This window comes from Bubalus kerabau, chromosome 4 (assembly GCF_029407905.1).
Source record: "Bubalus kerabau isolate K-KA32 ecotype Philippines breed swamp buffalo chromosome 4, PCC_UOA_SB_1v2, whole genome shotgun sequence".
Taxonomy (NCBI): domain Eukaryota; kingdom Metazoa; phylum Chordata; class Mammalia; order Artiodactyla; family Bovidae; genus Bubalus; species Bubalus kerabau.
The window spans coordinates 23,638,534-23,661,162 of NC_073627.1; the positions used below are offsets into that span (position 1 = coordinate 23,638,534).

At 55.4% G+C, this 22,629-nt stretch overlaps 1 protein-coding gene across 6 annotated transcripts in view; it reads right to left on the reverse strand.

Moving 5' to 3' along the window:
- Positions 1 to 9,515: 9,515 nt before the first annotated feature.
- The window catches only part of RARA (retinoic acid receptor alpha), a 45,914-nt gene continuing 32,800 nt past the window's right edge, over positions 9,516 to 22,629 (reverse strand). For all 6 annotated transcript variants that reach the window (XM_055575936.1, XM_055575940.1, XM_055575937.1 and 3 more), the window contains 7 exons: positions 18,313 to 18,461; positions 16,841 to 16,982; positions 14,718 to 14,878; positions 14,243 to 14,419; positions 12,847 to 13,051; positions 11,658 to 11,816; positions 9,516 to 11,076 (listed from right to left, as the gene is read on the reverse strand). In XM_055575936.1, the coding sequence (XP_055431911.1) occupies positions 10,859 to 11,076; positions 11,658 to 11,816; positions 12,847 to 13,051; positions 14,243 to 14,419; positions 14,718 to 14,878; positions 16,841 to 16,982; positions 18,313 to 18,461 (1,211 nt within the window). In that variant the 3' untranslated portion in view covers positions 9,516 to 10,858. The remainder of the gene's footprint in view (positions 11,077 to 11,657; positions 11,817 to 12,846; positions 13,052 to 14,242; positions 14,420 to 14,717; positions 14,879 to 16,840; positions 16,983 to 18,312; positions 18,462 to 22,629) is intronic.

Here is a 22,629-nt window from a genome sequence, read left to right on the forward strand (position 1 = left end):
CCCCCGGGCCCTCTCCTTGTTCAGATTGAGGTGTAGCCTCTGCTAAGGCTCTCTGTGTACATGCACAAACACGGGTACACACATTTGGTGTGAGCATAGGTGCCCTCGCATGTGTAAAACCTGTGTAAGCACTTTGTGTGTGTGTATGCATGCATATATATCCTGTGTGAGCTCTGGATGTGCACACGTGTGCATATGCACATGTCCATCTTGTGCAGGCTTTCTGCACACACGTGTACCTACCCCTGTGTGCATTCTGCATCTGTGCGTGTGACGGTGTGTCCTGTGTGAGTTGTGTGTGTGATCTGTGACATGCCCGGTGTGGGTGGCCAGGATCCAGGGCAAGCAGCAGCCATGGTGGGTCCTCCCATTCTCAGGAAGATCTCCCCTCCTGATCGAGCCCGCGCAGGAGGGGCGCTGGAGGGGAGGCAGTCCTTCACCCTGGGCAGGCCTCAGTCCAGGTACCATCTGCACTCTCAACTTTGTGGCCTGGGCATGGTGGCTGGGCCCTTCTTTCATGAAGACAGAGTGGGGCTGGGGCTGGGGTCAGAGGGCAGGACTCTTTTCTAGCTTCCTCCTCCTCACCCTGCCGCTGTTACCCCAGCCCATAAACATCCTCCTGGCCCTGCATTTTCTTCCTTCACTTCTTCCCTCACTCCAACCCTCTGGAAATACAAGGAACTGTCTACAGGGCTGCCTCCTATTCATTCCTGCCTCTCCTCTGCCGCTATCAGCTTCCTCCTTCACCACACCCATGGGGATGCTGTCCATAAGCAGCCAGCACCTAAGTGAAGGGCTTCTCTGGTGGCTCGTACAGTGAAGAATCTGCCTGGAATGCAGGATACCTGGGTTCGATCCCTGGACCAGGAAGATCCCCTGGAGAAGAAAATGGCAACCCACTCCTGGCAAATCCCATGGACAGAAGAGCCCCGTGGGCTACAGTCCACGGGGTTGCAAAGAGTCGGACACTACTGAGCAATGAACACACACACACCCCTAAGTGAAAAATCCAGGGGTCACCATCTAACCACACCTCTGGACCATCACCAGACTCTGCTGAGCAGGCTGCCAGGGCCCCACTCTGCACGATTGTCTTCTATGCCTCTGGTCATTCCCTATCCTCCATTCCTTCATGCCTCTTCCTCAGCTTTCCTGCCTGGACTGCACATAAGCAGAGGGAAGAGTCTTTCCAAACAGGTACCCCTGCTTACTCTTTGGGGCTCCCCTGTCCTCAGGTAAGTCAAGCATCTGAGCGAGGCTTCTGAATCCCCCACGTCTGGCCCTGTTGCATCAGGTCTTCTCCAGCCCTTTCACCTCAGCTCCTCCAAAGTTTCCATGCTCCAAACTGATCTAAACTTTCTGTTCCTACCAAGCTGTACCAGATTTGCTTCTAAATGTTTCAACTGGCTGTTCCTTTGCCTAGAGCAGCCTCCCTCTCTGCCGACCCCCTTCCTCTAGTTAACTCTGCCCTGCCTTTTGGTCTCATTTGGGAAGAAAATGGATGCCTTCCTGGACAGACAGACCAACCCCACAAAACCAGAGCTAAGGCCCCAAGGCAGCACTTCTGTTGGACGCATAGCTCTGTCCTCCTTGCAGGCCCATAGTAGGTGCTTGGTAAACTCGCGCTGGGGGGCTTCCCAGGTGGCGCTAATGGTAAAGAACCGGCCCGCCAATGCAGGAGACATAAGAGACATGGGATCAATCCCTGGATCGGGAAGATACCCTGGAGGAGGGCATGGCAACCTACTTCAGTATTCTTGCCTGGAAAATCCCATGTAAAGAGGAGCCTGGCGGGCTACAGTCCAAAAGGTTGCACAGAGTCGGACACGACTGACGTGACTTAGCACGCACACACACAAACTTGTGTTGGAAGTGTTCTCCAGGCCCGAACACTTATCCATGCTCACAGAGTGTGCCGCCGTCTCTCTGCCCAGGGTGAGTTCTGTGTCTGCCTCCCAGACCCTTCCGCACAGACTCAGACATGAGTGTCCACCTGTTTCCCATGTATATTCATTCAACAAATACTTTTGAGCACATACTATATGCCAGGCACTATTCTGCAGAAAGAGGACGTGAGTCACCTATGTCATTCCAAGTTTTCCATTAGTCACATTACAAAATGAAAGGAAACAGGTGAAATTCATTTTCGTAATGTATTTTGTTTAACCCAATACATCTAAAATATCATTTCAAACACATCATCAGTGTCAAAAAAAAATCACGGAGATGCTTTACATGTTTCATTTTGTGCAAAGTCTGGTGTGTGTTCTGTGCTTGAAACCCTTCTCAATTTGGACCACCCACATAGCTCAGGTTCGGCTGTCATCTGTGACAAGTGGCTGCTGTATTAGCAGATCCGCATGCGAAACTTGCCCTCTCAAAGCTCACATTCTGGTGGAGAAGGCAGACAATGAACACAGACTGTGCTACCAGCCAGGGTAAGAGTCAAGGAGAGAGCGCGGCCCCTGGGGAGTGTCGGGGAGAAGAACTAGCAACAGTCTAGCTGGACGTCTCTCCAGGAAGAGCATTCACGTTGGAGGAAATGGCAAGAGCAAAGGTCCTGAGGCAGGAATAAGCTGAAAGTGTTGGAGCCCCGAGAAGAGACTGGTGTGGCAGGAGTGGAATGAGGGGGCAGAGGGAGTCACCAGTAACTGAGATGGCATCTCAGCTTCCTTAGCTCTCACTTCAGTTGCTGGGGCCCAGGCACCCCGGCCATCTCCATCTGCTGTTGCCATAGCCTGTCTTCTGCCTGCCTTCCGCATCCTGTCAAGCATCTGATCCTCTCGTTTCTCCACCTAAGCATTTCCTCCCCTCGTCACCTGTTTAGAAGCTGCCCAGGAGCAGCCGTCACCGATGGCCTGGTGTATGCCCTCCCTCAGCCTCTGCTCTGGCCCCTGTGATTCTAACCTGAACACTTCACTCACCAGCTTCAAACCCTTCACTGCCGGGGCCCTCAGGATCCAGTCCCACTCCTGAACTAGCTTTGTCCTGATTCTGTCCCAGCCTCTACACCCTCATCTCTTTAAATTTATTTTTTTAATGGAAGGATAATCGCTTTACAGAATGGCATTGGTTTCTGCCAAACGTCAACATGAATCAGCCATAGGTATACATGTGTCCTCTCCCTCCTGAACCTCCTTCCCACCTTCGTCCCCATCCCACCCCTCTAGGTTGTTTCAGAGCCCGGTCTGAGTTCCCTGAGTCATATAGCAAACTCCCATTGGCTCTCTAGTTTACATATGGTAATTGTTTCCATGTCACTCTCTCCATGCATCCCGCGCTCTCCTTCCTCTTCCCCCCAGTTGTGTCTGCAAGTCTGTCCTCTGCGTTTCCATTGCTGCCCTGTAAATAATTTCATTGGTACCACCCTCCTAGATTCCATATATATGCGTTAATACATGATATTTGTTTTTCTCTTCACTGTGTATAATAGGCTCTAGGTTCATCCACCTCATTAGAACTGATTCAAATGCATTCCTTTTTATCAGCCTCACCTCTTTTACCACTTCAACCAAAGCCCAAAATGGTTAAAACACAGAGCTGGGGATAATGGCTGAGCCCAGAAGCTTTTATTACCTCTGCATCCCACCTAGCTAACTCGTCCCCTTACAGATTTAGGTGGGCAGCGGGGGTACCTCTTTCAGGAAGCTGTCTCAGCCCTGCTCCAGGTCTGGTTAAATGTCTGAGTCTTGGGTTCCCGTAGGCAAAGCACATGTCAGCCATTGATGACCAAACTCCACAGCAGTGGTTCTCAACTTGGGGCGATTTTGCCCCCTAGGGGACATTCGGCAATGTCTGGAGACATTGATGGCCCCTCACGACAAATAATTCCCAGTGCAAAATGTCCCTTGTGCCATGGATGAAAACCGCTCTATGGTGATGCACTGCGAACCATCCAGAGCGTCCTCAGACCCCAAAGGTTCTCAGCAGCAAAGTCACTATCCCAGGGTGGGCGCTCTGTATGTTTGGGGGTCACTGACTTAGTCATCACAAGGAGGGGGATCCTGCTGGCATTTGGTGAGCAAGGGCTAGGAATACCAGTGTCCCCCCACAATAAAGAATTGTCACACACCCCTTTAGAATGTCCCACTGACATTTACATAGTGAAAAACCTCTTTATAATTACCTGAGCCCGAAACTTGACTCTGTTTTACATACAAAATATTGAGGGTTTAGTTTGTTTGTTTTTTTTTTCACATGGTTGTATTATTCATTATCTGTTTTTATTTCAACATACACCCGTATTCTTTAACTTTCCTGGGCTTCCTGTACAGAATAACTTCTGACCTTCTTCTTTTAGATCCAAATATTTGTTAAAAATAGAAGCAAACACAGAACTGTGTCCTATTGTGTGGTGATTGTGCCCATGCATTGACATATTGAAATTCACAGTTCAGTTCAGTTCAGTTCAGTTGCTCAGATCAGATCAGATCAGATCAGTCGCTCAGTCGTGTCCGACTCTTTGCAACCCCATGAATCGCAGCACGCCAGACCTCCCTGTCCATCACCAACTCCCGGAGTTCAATGAGTCTCATGTCCGTCGAGTCAGTGATGCCATCCAGCCATCTCATCCTCTGTCGTCCCCTTCTCCTCCTGCCCCCAATCCCTCCCATCATCAGAGTCTTTTCCAATGGGTCAACTCTTTGCATGAGGTGGCCAAAGTACTGGAGTTTCAGCTTTAGCATCATTCCTTCCAAAGAAATCCCAGGGCTGATGTTATTCAGAATAGACTGGTTGGATCTCCTTGCAGTCCTAGGGACTCTCAAGAGTCTTCTCCAACACCACAGTTCAAAACCATCAATTCTTCGGCGCTCAGCCTTCTTCACAGTCCAACTCTCACATCCATACATGACCACAGGAAAAACCATAGCCTTGACTAGACGGACCTTTGTTGGCAAAGTAATGTCTCTGCTTTTGAATATGCTGTCTAGGTTGGTCATAACTTTCCTTCCAAGGAGTAAGTGTCTTTTAATTTCATGGCTGCAGTCACCATCTGCAGTGATTTTGGACCCCCAAAAAATAAAGTCTGACACTGTTTCCACTGTTTCCCCATCTATTTCCCATGAAATGGTGGGACCGGATGCCATGATCTTCGTTTTCTGAATGTTGAGCTTTAAGCCAACTTTTTCACTCTCCTCTTTCACTTTCATCAAGAGGCTTTTGAGTTCCTCGTCACTTTCTGCCATAAGGGTGGTGTCATCTGCATATCTGAGGTTATTGATATCTCTCCCGGCAATCTTGATTCCAGCTTGTGTTTCTTCCAGTCCAGTGTTTCTCATGATGTACTCTGCATATAAGTTAAATAAACAGGGTGACAATATACAGCCTTGACGAACTCCTTTTCCTATTTGGAACCAGGCTGTTGTTCCATGTCCAATTCTAACTGTTGCTTCCTGACCTGCATACAGATTTCTCAAGAGGCAGATCAGGTGTTCTGGTATTCCCATCTCTTTCAGAATTTTCCACAGTTTATTGTGATCCACACAGTCAAAGGCTTTGGCATAGTCAATAAAGCAGAAATAGATGTTTTTCTGGAACTCTCTTGCTTTTTCTATGATCCAGCGGATGTTGGCAATTTGATTTCTGGTTCCTCTGCCTTTTCTAAAACCAGCTTGAACATCAGGAAGTTCACGGTTCACATATTGCTGAAGCCTGGCTTGGAGCATTTTGAGCATTACTTTACTAGCATGTGAGAGGAGTGCAATTGTGTGGTAGTTTGAGCATTCTTTGGCATTGCCTTTCTTTGGGATTGGAATGAAAACTGACCTTTTCCAGTCCTGTAGCCACTGCTGAGTTTTCCAAATTTGCTGGCACATTGAGTGCAGCACTTTCACAGCATCATCTTTCAGGATTTGGAATAACTCAACTGGAATTCCATCACCTCCACTAGCTTTGCTCGTAGTGATGCTTTCTAAGGCCCACTTGACTTCACATTCCAGGATGTCTGGCTCTAGGTCAGTGATCACACCATCGTGATTATCTGGGTCGTGAAGATCTTTTTTGTACAGTTCTTCTGTGTATTCTTGCAACCTCTTCTTAATATCTTCTGCTTCTGTTAGGTCCATACCATTTCTGTCCTTCATCGAGCTCATCTTTGCATGAAATGTTCCTTTGGTATCTCTGATTTTCTTGAAGAGATCCCTAGTCTTTCCCATTCTGTTGTTTTCCTCTATTTCTTTGCATTGATCGCTGAAGAAGGCTTTCTTATCTCTTCTTGCTATTCTTCCGAACTCTGCATTCAGATGTTTATATCTTTCCTTTTCTCCTTTGCTTTTCGCTTCTCTTCTTTTCACAGCTATTTGTAAGGCCTCCCCAGACAGCCATTTTGCTTTTTTGCATTTCTTTTCCATGGGGATGGTCTTGCTCCCTGTCTCCTGTACAATGTCATGAACCTCATTCCATAGTTCATCAGGCACTCCATCTATCAGATCTAGGTCCTTAAATCTATTTCTCACTTCCACTGTATAATCATAAGGGATTTGATTTAGGTCATACCTGACTGGTCTAGTGGTTTTCCCTACTTTCTTCAATTTCAGTCTGAATTTGGCAATAAGGAGTTCATGGTCTGAGCCACAGTCAGCTCCTGGTCTTGTTTTTGCTGACTGTATAGAGCTTCTCCATCTTTGGCTGCAAAGATTATAATCAATCTGATTTTGGTGTTGACCATCTGGTGATGTCCATGTATAGAGTCTTCTCTAGTGTTGTTGGAAGAGGGTCTTTGTTATGACCAGTGCATTTTCTTGGCAAAACTCTATTAGTCTTTGCCCTGCTTCATTCCGTATTCCAAGGCCAAATTTGCCTGTTACTCCAGGTGTTTCTTGACTTCCTACTTTTGCATTCCAGTCCCCTATAATGAAAAGGACATCTTTTTTGGGTGTTAGTTCTAAAAGGTCTTGAAGGTCTTCATAGAACCGTTCAACGTCAGCTTCTTCAGCGTTACTGTTTGGGGCATAGACTTGGATTACTATGATATTGAATGGTTTGCCTTGGAAACGAACACAGATCATTCTGTCGTTTTTGAGATTGCATCCAAGTACTGCATTTCGGACTCTTTTGTTGACCATGATGGCCACTCCATTTCTTCTGAGGGATTCCTGCCCACAGTAGTAGATATAATGGTCATCTGAGTTAAATTTCACCCATTCCAGTCCATTTTAGTTCGCTGATTCCTAGAATGTCGACATTCACTCTTGCCGTCTCTTGTTTGACCACTTCCAATTTGCCTTGATTCATGGACCTGACATTCCAGGTTCCTATGCAATATTGCTCTTTACAGCATCGGACCTTACTTCTATCACCAGTCACATCCACAGCTGGGTATTCTTTTTGCTTTGGCTCCATGCCTTCATTCTTTCTGGAGTTATTTCTCCACTGATCTCCAGTAGCATATTGGGCACCTATTGACCTGGGGGAGTTTCTCTTTCAGTATCCTATCATTTTGCCTTTTCATACTGTTCCTGGGGTTCTCAAGGCAAGAATACTGAAGTGGCTTGCCATTCCCTTCTCCAGTGGACCACATTCCGCCAAATCTCTCCACCATGACCCACCCGTCCTGGGTTGCCCCACGGGCATGGCTTAGTTTCATTGAGTTAGACAAGGCTGTGGTCCTAGTGTGATTAGATTGACTAGTTTTCTGTGAGTATGGTTTCAGTGTGTTTGCCCTCTGATGCCCTCTTGCAACACCTGTCTTACTTGGGTTGCTCAGTCATGTCCAACTCTGCCACCCCATGGACTGCAGCACACCAGGCTTCCCTATCCATCACCAACTACAGGAGCTTTCCTTTACTGGATGGTGTGACAGCATGGTGATTTTTTTAAAGCATGTGTTTGGTATGTTATATTAAATTTCTGTCTAGTTCATAAAGAAACCTGATGGGAAGTGTTAGAAAATATTTGCTAGAGGAAGAGAACCTCTGTCCCACTCCAACCTGGGCCCGACTGTGACATAAGTGAGAAGCTGGCGCCACCTGATGGCTGAAGTAGAAATGGCAGATGGTCCCCCACAGAAGAGACTTCCCACACAGGAATCTCATCCTGCAGGGGCGCCTGCTAACCTTCCCCAAACACAGCCTCTCCTGCCAATTCCCTAGACCTCCCCCAGGCCTCGGTGCTTGACGCGTCTTCAAGGGCTTCAGAGATCCAGGAAAGAGCTCTGGCTGAGAGGTGGGAGCCCTACTGTTGCTCAGCTGTAAGTCGTGTCCAACAGCATGCCAGGCTTCCCTGTCCTTCACTGTCTCCGAGTTTGCTCAGATTCATGTCCATTGAGTTGGCGATGCCATCCAACCATCTCATCCTCTGTTGCCCCCTTCTCCTCCTGTCTTCAATCTTTCCCAGCATCAGGGTTTTTTCCACTGAGTTGGCTCTTTGCATCAGGTGGCCAAAGTAGTGGAGCTTCAGCTTCAGCATCAGTCCTTCCAATGAATATTCAGGATTGATTTTCTTTAGGATTGATTGGTTTGATCTCCGAGTCCAAGGAACTCTCAAGAATCTTCTCCAAAAAAAAAAAAGAATCTTCTCCAGCACTACAGTATCAGTTCTTTGGTATTCAGCCTTCTTTACAGCCTGTCTCACATCTGTGCATGACTCCTGGAAAAACCATAGCTTTGACTACACAGACCTTTGTCCACAAAGTGATGTCTCTGCTTTTCAATACACTGTGTAGGTTTGTCATACTTTTCTTCCAAGGAGCAAGCGTCTTTTAATTTCATGGCTGCAGTCACTGTCCACAGTGATTTTGGAGCCCAAGAAAATAAAATCTGTCAGTTTCCATTTTTTTCCCCATCTATTTGCCATGAAGTGATAGGAGCCCTTACTACTGTTCCCTGATCTGCCACTTATTTGTTGGGTGACCCTGGGCAAGGGCACTGCCCTCTCTGGACCTTGATGTCTAGTGTGAGGGGGTTAAAACTGGTCTCTAAGGACCCTCAAGGCCTATCACACTCCACTCTCTCAATCAGGAGCATCCAGGTGCCCTGTCACCTGCCTGTCCCCTGTGCCTCCTGTCCACAGAGGTGACGTTAGGGGTGGGACAGGGACAGTTCTTCCTGGAGGTGGAAGAACAAGTGGTCCAGCCTCCCAGGTTCCATCCCAATCCTGAGTTCTTCTTAGATTGCAGTGAGCGAGCCCCTGACCCAAGTCCCCCAGGCCAACTGCCACTCTTGCTGTGAAGGTCATCAATGGTCACTAAAGATAGAACTCTGCCACTAAATGATTTGGCTCTGACTCAAGCTCTAGCTTTCCAACGGCTAGGGACTCTCAGAGAGCTGAGGTGGCTTTCTCTTTTGGGCTGGGGACTCCCTGAAGGCTGAGGCGGTCTCTCCCTCCCACCTCTCTACATGGGTCCCTGACAGGCTGTGAGACCCCTAGACCAAGAGCTTCCTAAGGGCAGGCCTGTCTCCTCCCAGTGTCTCCAAAGCTCTGAGCACAGCAAGGCAGGTCCCGAAGGCAGCTTGGGCCCCAGTCCCTGCCCGGACACCAAGAGAAGGCGGCAAGGCAGCGAGGCTCTGAGGCGCGTGTAGAATAAATATAACTTTATTCTTTATCCAGTAGATCTCAGTGGCAAGTCCAACAGTAACAGGTGCACCAGCGGGCTCTGAGGGGGATGAGACCCCCAACCCCAGGGCAAGGAGGGCAGGGCAGAGCCAGCTCCCCCAGCCCCGGGGGAGCAGGGGTGACGTGAGGGGACCCCCTGTAGGCCCGTCCTGCGGGGCAAGGAGGGGGCACGGGTGTGGGGTGAGGTGGCAGGTCAGGGAAATGGAGGAACTCAGGCCATGTGTCTGTCGGCCTGTCTGTCCACTGTGTGTGTGTGTGGGTGTGTCTGTGTGTGTCCGGGGGCCCTGTGGGCAGTGCTGGTGGCCATGAGGCTGGAGGGCAGGGGAGCTCGGACGCCCTGGCCAGCCCCTTCATGGGAAGGGGAGCGCTGGAGGGCTTCGATGACGTGGGCTCTGATGGGGAAGCAGAGGACACAGGGCGGAGAGACACACGCCTGGAGGTCCTGAGGCCCCGGTGCTCTGCCCCCAGGCCCATCCCGGGGGTGAGCCACTCCTCCCAGGGGTTGCCAGGAAACTGTCCTTGCCCAGTGGTTAGGCAGAGAGAGAGAGGAGAGGGCAGGCCTTGGAAAGTTAGTACTTCACAGTTTTAAAGAGAAAACTGAGGAGGAAATGGCTGGGGAGGGGGCCTTGGGGGGCACAGGGACTTGGAGAGACAGGGGAAGCCCCTTTCAAGCCACTCCCCTCCCCCAGGGCCCATCCCCCCCTCCAGCTCTGAATCCAGCTCCCCCCAATACACAGCACACTTCAGTATAAATGTGCTTAAAATGAAAATTCTTATTTAAAAAAATCAAAACCAGAAAAAAAAAATTAAAATAAAAACAAAACCAGCGAGAATTAATACCTGGGGGTTGGTATGGCAGAGTATGTACAGGGGATCCCCCCACCCCGGCCCACCCCCTCTGTCACCAACCGAGGCAGGGGGGGTTCCCCAACCGGGGGGCAATGGCTTGCAAGTTCTGAGGATGGGGGAGCCAGGTCCTGGCGTTTGCTGGTGATGAAGATGTGGCGAGGTGGGCAGAAGGGTGTCTTGATGAACACAAAGCCCCCAGGCCCCATCCTGAGGCCCGGGACCAGGGGTCCTCACTCAGTCCACGGCCACAGCCCTGACGTCAGCCCAGGCTCCAAGAGCGGGCAGTCCATCGCAGGCCCGGGCCTCTGTCCGAAGAGTCGCCGCCACCTCCTCCCTCCAGCCCCCCGGGCAAGGGAGGGCAGGTGGGGCGCAGGGCTGGTGGGGGTTGCATGGTTGGTAGAAAGGCAGAGAAAAGCCAGGGCACGGGGTGAGGGCTGTGTCCATGGGGCAAGGGCAGTCACGGGGAGTGGGTGGCCGGGCTGCTTCTGTTTGAGCTGGGGCTGAGGCTGGGGCTACAGCTGCCGGGCGGGGGAGCCAGGCCACCCCCGTCCCGACCCCCACTCCCCGCTTGTCCGCTCAGAGTGTCCAGGCCCTCTGAGTTCTCCAGCATTTCCTGGATGAGAGGTGGCATGGAGCCCGGGATCTCCATCTTCAGCGTGATCACCCGCTCAGCCCCTGCAGGAAAGGAGGGACAGAGGTCAGAAGTGTGGCCACCTTGCTCCTCTAGCCCTGCATGCAAGCGTGGCCCCAGGAGGGAGTGTGTAAGGGGTAGGAGGATCCACAGTACCAGTATCAGCTCCCACCACACACCGAACCCTGCGCTCAGTTTCCTGACATAAGCCAGCTCTCCTAAGCCCCCACAGCTGAAGGGCAGCAGGGCAAAGTGGCTCCCAACTCTGGCTCTGGGGTCACTGGGCTTGATGCCAGGCCCTTCCTACGTGCTGCTGATTCTCCTACTGACATCTCAAGACAGCTCTGTAAACGTTATCCCTGCTCTGCAGATGGGTAACTGAGGCTCAGAGCCGTTGTGTGACCCGCTCAAGGACACACGACAGTCTGGTTCCAGAGCCATGCCCTGAACTAGCATGCCAAGATGACACTGCCATCTTGGGGCTCACAGGCAGGGAGGTCACCTGGGCACGGTGAGGTCCAGGTGAGTGGGGCATCACAAGGACACAAAGATGTGGGGTACTGGCTCAGACACAGGAGGCCTGACTCTGGACATGGATGGCAGACACACAGGGAGAGAGCCTCACCCTTGGCACTGATGCTCCGCAGGTCTGTGATCTTCATCAGCATCTTGGGGAACATGTGTGGGCGGCTGGGCCTCCGTTTCCGCACATAGACCTTCAGTGCCTCAAGCAGCGGCTCCTGCAGCATGTCCACCCTGTCTGGCTGCTCCAGGTCCTGCCGGTCTGAAGAAGCCGAGAAGCCCTCTGTCTGGTGAGGAACACAGCTGCGGGCCCCATCGTGACCACCAGGGGGCGCACCTGTCCAGGCCTTGGGCAGAGGATCTTTGCTCCTCAGGCCTCCCCACCTGGCCCTACTGCTGCTGCTGCTAAGTCGCTTCAGTCGTGTCCGACTCTGTGCGACCCCATAGACGGCAGCCCAACAGGCTCCCCCGTCCCTGGGATTCTCCAGGCAAGAATAGTGGAGTGGGTTGCCATTTCCTTCTCCAATGCATGAAAGTTAAAAGTCAAAGTGAAGTCGCTCAGTCGTGTCCGACTCTTAGCGACCCCATGGACTGCAGCCCACCAGGCTCCTCCATCCATGGGATTTTCCAGGCAAGAGTACTGGAGTGGGGTGCCATTGCCTTAGAGGCTCTCAAATGTGAGCAAAGAAGGGCTGGGGCACAAGGGTGTCCGAAAGCTCGCCCTGAGAGCCCAGTTCATGGAGGTCACACCCCTGAACACAGGCAGTGCCATCTTAAGCAGAGCCAGGTCTCCCACTCGAGCTGGTTATTCTGGACACCAGCCCAATATGGCAGAACTCATGACAATAAAATAATAACAGCAGCCAGCATTTACTGGGTCTTACTCTGGGCACACTGTGCCTTATTTATTACCTCCTAATCCTCCCATCAACTTTATGAGGTGGAGATATTACTGCCCCCATTTTACAGAAATGGAAGCTCAGAGAAGTTCAGCGGCCTGCTGAAGGTCACATGTTGTCCAGGATTTGAACCTGGGTGGTCTGACCTCCAAGTCCTCACTCTTAAGCCCCCTGGAAGGAGCACTGCCTGGAAATAGGGAACCAGAGCTCAGGTCTCCATCACTGTTCCCTTGCCCTGTGGCCACAGACCAGACCCTGCTCCGCTGGGACTCATTTTCCTGTCTGACAGGGGCCTTTCTGATCAAATGATCCCCCAGCTTCTCCCTGGGAGAGGCTCCGCAAGCCACACCACCACCCCTGGGCCTGGCCCCCAGACCCAGGCCCACAGCCCACCTCCACAGATGAGGCAGATGGCGCTGAGCAACCCAGTCTCAGCGTCATCCATCTCCAGGGGCAGCAGCTGGTTGGCGAAGGCGAAGACCAGGTCCGTGAGTGGGCCAAAGCCGGCGTTGTGCATCTGGGTCCGGTTCAGGGTCAGCCCGTCCGAGAAAGTCATTGTGTCCTGCTCGGGCGTGTACCGCGTGCAGATCCGCAGGATCTGGGTGCAGAGGGTTCTCGAGTTCAGGAACTCACATCCGCCAGCACTTCCGGCACCAGCATCCCCCCCAGGACCACCTGGCCGGCAGCCAGACCACTGCTGTTCTACAGAACCTTCTGTGCGACACAGTAGCCACCAGTCACACTGGTGACCGCTGGGCACTTGAAACATGCTGAGTGCAACTGAGAAACTGAATTTAATTTTAATTAATTTCAATTTAAAACAGCCATACATGGCCAGCGGCTACTGTATTAGACAGTGCAGATCTACAGCATCCTGCCTCCACACAGAGAATTAAGAGGGAAACAAAACATTTCCAGGAAGGCCAAAACCAAAGTGGATTTCAGTCTATGGTTCCCAGGACTGGGGACAGAACAAGAGCTCAGTAAATGTACCTCATCTTCAGCTCTCTCAAACCCTGACCCTGCCTCTTGCATCTCCCTTCCACCAGGAAGAGCAGCTTGGTCACACCCCAGGTTCCCGACCTTGGAGGTGCCCGAGAAGGAACAGGAGGGCTGAGGAAGACAGGGAGGACAAGCCTCCCTCCAGCCTTGGAGTTGACAATCTCATCCGCCCCCATCCTGCCTCAAGTCCAGCCCACCCTCTGGCCCCACCAAATGCCCTGCAGTCCCCTGAATCCCACTGGTCCCACGCCAGCAGGCCTTTCACAGACCGTTCTACACACCTCTAGAGGCCACCTCCTCTGGGGCTCTTCCCTAGGGCCCAGCAGTGTGGCTCTCTGTCCTGCAGGGAGGGGACAGCCCTCCCCCATCTGCAGCCAGCACTTATCACAGTTTTGCAACCTCTGTTTACCTATCTGTTGCCTCCACCAATGGAAGATTCTCGAGAGGGGACAGTGGTGTGTTCACCTCTGTTCTGACACCCAGTTCAAGGCCTGGCCACACAGGGTCCCAGGTGAACCTTTATTAGACTGAATAGATGGGAAGATGGGTGGGTGGACGGAAGCACTGAATCAAAGATGGGCTGAGGGTGGATGAATGAGAGTAGAGGTGAATGGGTGCACACCCGGGTGCTGGGTGGCTAAGCAGACAGGCAGACACTCGGGGGAGAGGAAGGGTGGCTGTTCGGGTGGGTGGGCATTTGGACAGGTCGACTCCAGAGGGATTTTTAGGAAAGTGGTTATTGAAGCGGCAGGACATCCTCCAAGAACACAAAGGTGCAGACCCTCACCAGGATATCCAGGCAGGCAGCCTTGAGGAGGGTGATCTGGTCCGCAATGGTGAGGGTGGTGAAGCCAGGCAGTTGCTTGGCGAACTCCACAGTCTTAATGATGCACTTGGTGGAGAGTTCACTGAACTTGTCCCAGAGGTCAATGTCCAGAGAGACACGCTGTTCTGAGCTGTTGTTCTGGGAGGATGGGGGAGGGGGGGAGTGGGAGGAGAGTGAGGGCCTTCCCCTGGTGGCACCCTTCTGGGCCTGGCTCTACCTGCCCCCACCCGCAGGCCTGCCCTCTACCGGCCTTCACTTCCTGAGAGGCGGGGAAGGGGTGGAACAGGCAGCCCAAGCAGGGTTGTGGAGGGGCAGGCCTGAAGAAGCAGGGGTGCCCCTGGGGGGCTGTACCGAAGTGTATTTGCCCAGCTGGGGGGAGGGGAGGGGCAGGCCTGACAGCTGAAGGGGTATGAGGTTGCGGGGGAGCGGGCCATACCGTAGTGTATTTGCCCAGTTGGCAGAGAGCAGGGAAGGTCTCCTGATGCGCTTTGCGCACCTTCTCGATGAGCTCCCCCACCTCCGGTGTCAACGTGTAGCTCTCGGAGCACTCGGGCTTGGGCACCTCCTTCTTCTTCTTGTTCCGGTCATTTCTCACGGCTGTGGAGGGCCCAGGCCTCACAGTGAGAGGGCAGGTGGGGTCAGCGGTCCATCCCCCAAGCCGTCCAACCCCAGCCCAAGCTCCTCCCACCAGACTGAGAGCTGCGGAGGCCACCGGGTGTGGTCAGGCACGCACGCAAAAGTGCACACGCACGTGAGTGCACAGACAGGCAGGACATCCACACACAGCCGGTCCCTCGGCCCCCCTCTGCGGTGCCCACCCGGCCCACACGCCGAGGCCTGCCCCAGGGCCTGTGACCACAGCATGCATGCCCCAGACCAGCTCGCTCTCCCGGCGTCTACTCCAGCTCACTCTCCAGGGTGAAAGCCTGTGCGCAGGGTGTCCCAGGTCTGTGTTCTCAGCCTCCCTGCCCCCTGCTACTCCGGCCTGCAGGGAGAACCGACCCAGCCCTCCCGGCAGTGTTTGGGATGGGCTCAGAGCAGCTCCCTGGGCGGGCAGACACGGAGGAGGGCTCCCCAGCCCGAGAGTGGGGGGCCGGGTGGCAGAATCTCTCGGCCCATTAGCCGGGGGAGCTGACAAATCACCGGGGGCGCTGAGCCGCACACACCACTCGGCTTTAAAGAAGCGATGGGGTCGTTACCAGCCGATTATCCCAGACACACAATCATTCACAGGGCCAGTGGTGGCGGCTGCTGACGCTGGAGGAAGAGAGGGTGGGGGGTGGGGGACCCAGGGAGGGGGTAGCAGGGTGGTGGGGGGGAGCTGGCATAATTTGGAGATCACTCATGTCGATTCTGCAAATTCAATAAAGTGCAAGGAAGAGAAGGGAGAGGGAGAGGGAGAGAGGGGGGATAATTTGGGAAGAGAAAATTGCAGCTGTGACAAGACGTTTATCATTCGGAAGCTTTAATTCTATTGAAATGGCAGCTGCTCAGCTCCGGGGCACAGAGCAGCCAGAGAGGAGAAGGAGGGAGGGGAAGGGGGAGTTGGCAGTGGGAGGGAGAGGGGGCCCCACCCTGGTCCCCCTGCCATGAAAAGCTCTGGGATCGGAAGGTGGCAGAAGCAGAGGAGGAGGTGTTGGGCCCTGCGGGGAAGGGTCCCAGGCCTGCAGGTCCCAAGTTGTCACCTGCTCTGCAGCGTGGAGCCACCACTTCCTACACTACAGAACAACACAGCCCTTCCTCCTGAGGCAGGAGGTGGCCGGGTACTTCAGGGTTCCTCTACTCCTGTCGCCCCACCATGTCCCCTCCCCACTTCCTTCTTCCACTGCCCTGCCCACAAAGGGCTAGAGGGTCCGGCAGCCCCCTCCCCCACCCCATCCCCCAAGGCTCGGGCTCCATGGCAACGGCCACGCAGACAAGGAGGCGTCTGTCAGCGTCATTTATCTCTGACATCATCAATCACCGGTCACCAAGGCAACACCCATGATTCAACACAAGAGGGTCTCCCTGTCCAGCCCTCCTCCTTTCCCTCCATCGGGCCTCAGCTGAGCCCAAACTGGAAACCCCCATTCCTCTGGGACTGGAGAAGTCCCAATTCGCTCTTCCAACTCCAGGTCCCAGGCTCCACCAGACAAAGGCTCTTAGATCCCGGTGCCTGGAGCAACCCTCAACACATGCACACAAATACCCAGCAGCACCCCTGTCCTCAGATGCATGATCGGGTGGGGGACTCAGGGATGCTTCTGAGCCCCGCCCCAGAGCCAGTCAGAGCCTGGAAGCAAGCTGGCAGGGGCAGACACGTGCATACACGTGAGCAAGCACACACAGCCTGCCTCACACGAACAGGAAGGGCTGTCCGCCCATGGACACACAGATGGTGAGACAGACAGGTCCGTGCAGCTATACGTGAACTGTCCTCAACCATGAACCAGGGCACAGCATCACGGCAAGGTCCATTTGCACCCACACGTTCACCCACATGCCCCTGCTCCTCTGGCTTTAGGGGCCAGGAGCTCACACCCTGCCCGTGCATGGGGCGGCCCCGTCGGTGGCACTCACACTCCTTGGACATGCCCACTTCGAAGCACTTCTGCAGCCGGCAGTACTGGCAACGGTTCCGGGTCACCTTGTTGATGATGCAGTTCTTGTCCCGGTGACACGTGTACACCATGTTCTTCTGGATGCTGCGGCGGAAGAAGCCCTGGGTACAGAGAGCAGGGAGTCAGGTCAGCCACACCCACAGTCGAGCAGTGCTGGCCTGTAGCCGCAGTTCGAGGGCCGAGGGTCAGGCGACTGCTGTCCCCAAGCCTTTAGCCACCCCCTACCCGAGAAGGCCAGAGAAGACGGGGAGAAGGGTACGCCTACAAGGATCCCCCGGAAGAATCTGAGTATCTGCCTCCACACTGGGGTGGAGAAAGGGCTTCCCCCACCCTGCACACATAGACCTGGGTTCCCTGCTCCTGGGGAAGGGGACCGCAGGCTGCAGGTGGGTCAGGAAAAGCAGCAGACGGGGCTAGATGGGAGCGAGACAGAGCTCTAGAACCCACAGCCCCGGACTCAGAGTGCAAGAAAAGGAGACAAGCAGGAGGGGCCAGAGAGATACACACACAGGCTGGCCTGGCCTGACAGGTGGAGACATGAGTGCTCACAGGCAAGGCAGCAAGACACACGTTCACTAACCAGGCAGATGAGCACAGATCACAGGGTGACTAGGTTGGGCAGAGGCTGCCCATGTGGGCTAACAGCGAGACGGACAGACGCCTGACCAGGGCAGACCACAAACAGCTGGTCTGGACAGGACAGGCAAGACACAGAGAGTCCAAGGCCTTGTAATTTTTGCCCTTGACCTCTGCCCCACACCTGATGGCCACTCCACACTGAGGGGGAGCGTAGGGCCCCAAGCCCCGAAGCTGTGCAGCTTCTGATCCCCAATCCCTGGAGAAAAAACAGGTACAGACAGACTCAAGCCCTGGGGAGAGGAAGCGGGAAGGCCATGCCCACAGCTTCCGGAAAGGTGGCAGTCCCTCCTGCACCCTGGAGCCTAACGTGGGCACGTGGAAATCCAGCCAGAAGCTGGGGAGCCCCAGCCCAGGCACCTGAAGGAGAGGCCAAGGCAAGGCGCCTGCTCCTGACGGCCTCCTGCCAGGCTGCCATGGCGAGGTGCGGGCAGGCCACCAGGGGCAGGCCTCCTGGGTCCCCAGCCAAGAGCCAGTCGGTAGCCAGTTCACCATGGCAACACGGGCAGCGGGAGCAGAGCGGGTGTGAGCCCTGCCAGCTGGAGGATGGAGATGCTGGGGGAAAGAGTCAGGGCTGGAGGAAGACCTCCGGTTTGGGGGACCCCTGCTCATCTATGGTAAGGAGGTTCTGCTGAAGGCTTCCTCTCCTCCAAGGCTACTGCCACCTTCCACACAGAAGTTAGAGCAGCAGCTTTAGGGACACCCCCACTGCCGGTACAGTCCCCAGACCCGGCGGTGGGAACATCCCACTTTAGCTAATCAGGACTGTCCTTCCCCACGACCCCCTGGACTCACCTTGCAGCCTTCACAGGCGCTGACCCCATAGTGGTAGCCGGAGGATTTGTCTTGACAGACAAAGCAAGGCTTGTAGATGCGGGGGAGGGGAGGTGGTGAGGGGGGGCTGGGCACGATCTCTTCAGAACTGCTGCTCTGGGTCTCAATGGCTAGAGAAAGGAGAAGGACCATTAGAGACCCAGGCCACCACCCTCAGCACAGTGCCCACCTGGCCTCCAGGTCTCGCCCAGGAACCTCTCCCAGCTGCCCCAGGGCTGCCAGATGTCAAACTCTGGGGCAGGGGCAGTCTTGGGAAAGCTGGCACTTCCCACAGCCAGACTGCCAATGATGCCTCCAGCACCCCATCAGTCCTGCCTACTTCCCCAGGACCCCACCTTCAAAACCAGAAACATCACATAATAAACCATCTGATGTGGCTATACTGGGCGGGTGCCAGGTGTAGGTATCAGCATGGGTCCACAGCCCTGGACCCTGGGCGCCGGGTCCCACCTCCCCCAAGTGAGGAAGGGGTTAAGGCCTGAAGGAGGGAGGGGCCAGGACACAAGCTGGGGGCAGAGGAAACTGGGGTCAACAGGATATTCAAAGTTGGCCACTCCCCCACCCCTTCTGCTTCCGCTCCCCTCTCCACCCCCACTACCAGCAGCGACAGCCCCTCCTCCGCCCAAGCAATCCCCAGGCCAGGGATCCAAGGCTGGGTGCAGTCACAAATGCTGGGGTACAACAGGCAGGGACTCCCTCAGAGAAGCAGGGGGACCCTGTAGAGACAGAGGGAAGAGTCCCTGTGGGCCCCGGAAGCCCATGGCTCTGAGTGCACCCTGGCTGGGGGGAAAAGCATGACAAAGGGGGTCTGTTCCCATCAATGCTCTGTCTGTCTGGCCATAGAGTCCATAGTATGTCCGGGTTACTGTCCCCCTCCCCTCCTGTTATTCAGCTCCAAGAGGGCAGCCAGGAGGGTGACCCCGCCAGCAGGGGCAGCCCCCGCTAGTGGAATCCTCCCCAGTGCCTGGCCCCATGCCCATCACCCAGGCAGAACAGGGCAGGGCTAGGTGGGGGCTGTCTGTGCCCCAAGCAAGGGCAGCTGTGGGTGCACTGTACTAGATGGGAACTGTGACCCGGTCACCCCCAGATTCCCAAGGGGCCAGTGGCAGCCTCCTGAGGCCTTCGCCAAGTCCACTGGTCCAAGGCCAAGGATGCCTCCCTGAGCAGATAGATCCCTGCCTCCTCCCACACCCCAGACTCCTACCTAGCCTCACCCCAAACCCCAGCACACAAGGTTCTGGAATTCAGCGGGGCCCAGAGTTCCTGTCCAAGCACCTCATAGCGGCTCATGTGGCCCCAAAATCCAAGCACAGAGAAAAGAAGCACTCAGATGGGGGGCTGGCAAGCTGCAGGCTACCACCCTCCCCCCTTACCTGCAGACACAACCAGAGACTGCCAGGCGGCGGATGACAGGGAACCAGGCCAACAACCTTGGCAAGGCTTTCCTGGCTCTTAGTTGGGCCCGGGCATCACTTTCCTGGTCAGCCAGCTGACCAGCACTGCTATGGCCCCACATCCCTGTCCCTGCCCAGAGAGCAGCCTGCAGCAAAGGATCAGTGGATGCTCACACCACACCCCCAGAGATCCAGACTCTGCTGACCCTCCCCCACTACTCTGCTCCTCACCCCAAATCGAACTGTCCTGGCCTGGTTTTCCCCCACCTCACTCTCCCGGAGGCCAGACAAGCAAATCAGACAGGCGAGAGGCCTGAGAACAGCTGCTGGGGGGGGGAGCAGGGTTGGGGGGCCTGGGTGAGGCCAGGAGGCAGAGGGGTAAGTGACAAAGGAGCCCTTTGTTGTGCTAACTTTTTCCAAGACGTAAAAGGAGTAACAATAGACAATCCAGACTAGTGGGGGGGGTGTTGTCAAGGACAAGGGGATGTGGGGGGGACCGTGGCCTAGAATCCCAGTCAGCGTTCCAACAAACAGGGAACCCAATAAGCAGGGACTGGAGGCACTGACCTACCCCCCTCCCATCCGCTCCTATCCAGTCTTTGCCCTGGGCCCACCCTCCCCCAAGTCTCAAAGCTCTCCAATGGACCAGAAGGCAGGGGGAGAAAGGACAGAGGGAGCTCTGGGTTCAGAGTGGGCTGGAGAAAGGGGAGGTGCACGGACGCACAGGGGGTGCCCGGGTGAAGGACAGACAGCTCCGAGGCCAGGGACTGCCTGGAGGGCCAAAGGCTTGTAGAAATTTGGAGCTAAGGCAAAGTCCAGAGGCTGTTTATGAAACTGGAAGAATGTGCTTTTTTAAACTGTGCTTTTTGGCAGGATGGGGGGTGGGGGCAAGATGACCCAAGGTGGGGGTACAGTTTGGTTTCAGTGAGGCCTCCTTTCGGCCCACCCCATAGCAGCGGGCTGCCTCTGGGGCCGAACTCTGCTCTGCACCCTCTACCCCCAGCACACCCCCACCTGTCACCCAGGTAACAGCTTGGAGGTTTCCCACTGTGCCCTTTGAACCCAGAGCCCCAGCCCAGTCCCCACCTCCCAGGAGTGCAGCCAGCAGCCTCAGAGGAACAGGGGACACTCTGGGACCCTCCCACCCTCTGCAAGAGTTAGCTTGAACTCTGCACACCTGGGGGAGTAAGGACTGCCACGACCTGGCCCCTCCCCAGAGGCCCCAGCACAAAATCTCTCCTCTTCCTACAGAAAGACGGCACGGGAGAAGCACCACACCTTCTCGGGCTCAAAGTTCCAGCGCGTGGTGGAGGGCTGGCACCGGCCCAGGAAGCCAGGCGTCCCCTCCCTCCCGCGCTGCCCCGCCCCCGGCGGGCAGGAGGCGCAGAGCGCTCAGGAGTCCCCAGCGCCCCAGAGCCGCTCGCAGGCGCACAAGGGGCCGGTTTCCTGGAGGAGATCAGCAGGAAATCAGCCGGGCCCCCGGCCAGCGGCTCCCCTCCCAATCCAGCTGGCGCCCGGTCCTCTGCAGCTCCCCTCGCAGCCCCCGGGGAGGGCAGAGGAGGGGGCGCCGGGTCCCGCCCTGCCTCCACCCCGGAGAAGGGTGGGGGTGGCTCTGGGTGCAGTGCCGGGGCCGGGGCGGAAGAAGGCCCCTACCCAGCGGCCGCCGATAACCATCTCTCCCCCTCCCCCCACTAAGGGCATCCACGTGCTTCACATTCTTGGACGTCTGGGAGCGGGCGGAGGCAAGAGCCGCGAGATTGGTGGGGGACAGATGGAGAGCCACTTCCTCTGTACCCCTTATCCTCTGGCGCCCCAAATCGGGGGCTGTGGCGAGGAAGGCAAGGTCCCCAGGGTCCTGCAGGATCGGAAGGTCTCTTCCCACAGCCCACCTGCTGTCTCTTCCCACCGCTGGTGGAGGTGGCAGGAGGGAATGGAGAATTTGGTGGAGAGGGCCCCGATGGCTCCTGTCATCAAAGGCCACACTGGTGGGTTGGGTAATGACCCCATGTGCTCTAGACTCGCTCAGGTCACCACCCCCAGCCTCCAGGTCCTTCCTGTGCCCCACAACCACCCCCAAAGCCCCCCTCCCAGCCTACACAGCCTTGGGGGCTGAGCCCACTGCCACACACCCACACTCCGACCACTGGGACAGGGCAGCTCAGGCCTCTGGCTCCACACCGCCCCATGTCCTCCACCTCCCTGTTGCCTGCTGGACTCCAGGCTCCCTGGGACCTTGTCTGGCCAGTTTGGGGTCAGGAAGAGCTGAGCTGCCCCCAAGGGCTGGAGCCCAAGGTCTCAGATCCTCGCTCCTCCCCAGACCTCTGGCAAAGGCGGCCGAGACTGTGGAGGGAGGGACCAGGGCAGCCATACCCCTAGTGACCCCACTCTGGAGGGGGGACACCGTCCTCCGGTTCTGCGAGGTCAGGAAGAAGGGTCCTGGTATATGTCACACTTCTTGCATGTCCCCTTCTCCCTAAAGTCCACCCATGAACACCCCTCCCTCCCTCCCACCATCTGCAGCCTACCAGGCAATCTGCCCCAGAGGCAAAGGTCAGGGGGCAGGACGATAGAAGCTGGGGGTGAGGTGGTTCTAAGAGGGGCAGAGATGGGCGTCGCCCCACCTCAGGTCACTCTTCCTACGGCAAAGGTGTTGGGGGCTGCCCTTCAACCTCCTGCAGCCCGCCAGGCCCCCAGAGACCCACTCCACCCCTCCTCCCTGGCAGGCTGGAGGGAGGCAGCCAGTCCTGGAGTGGGGGGAGAAGCCCCAGGGAAGAGCTGAGCCCAGAGAGGACAAAACCAGAGCCAAGTAACAATAACCCCCTGAGCGCCATTCTCGCCCTCAGGTACACTACCTCACTGCTGGGTATAAACACGTCCAGGTGTG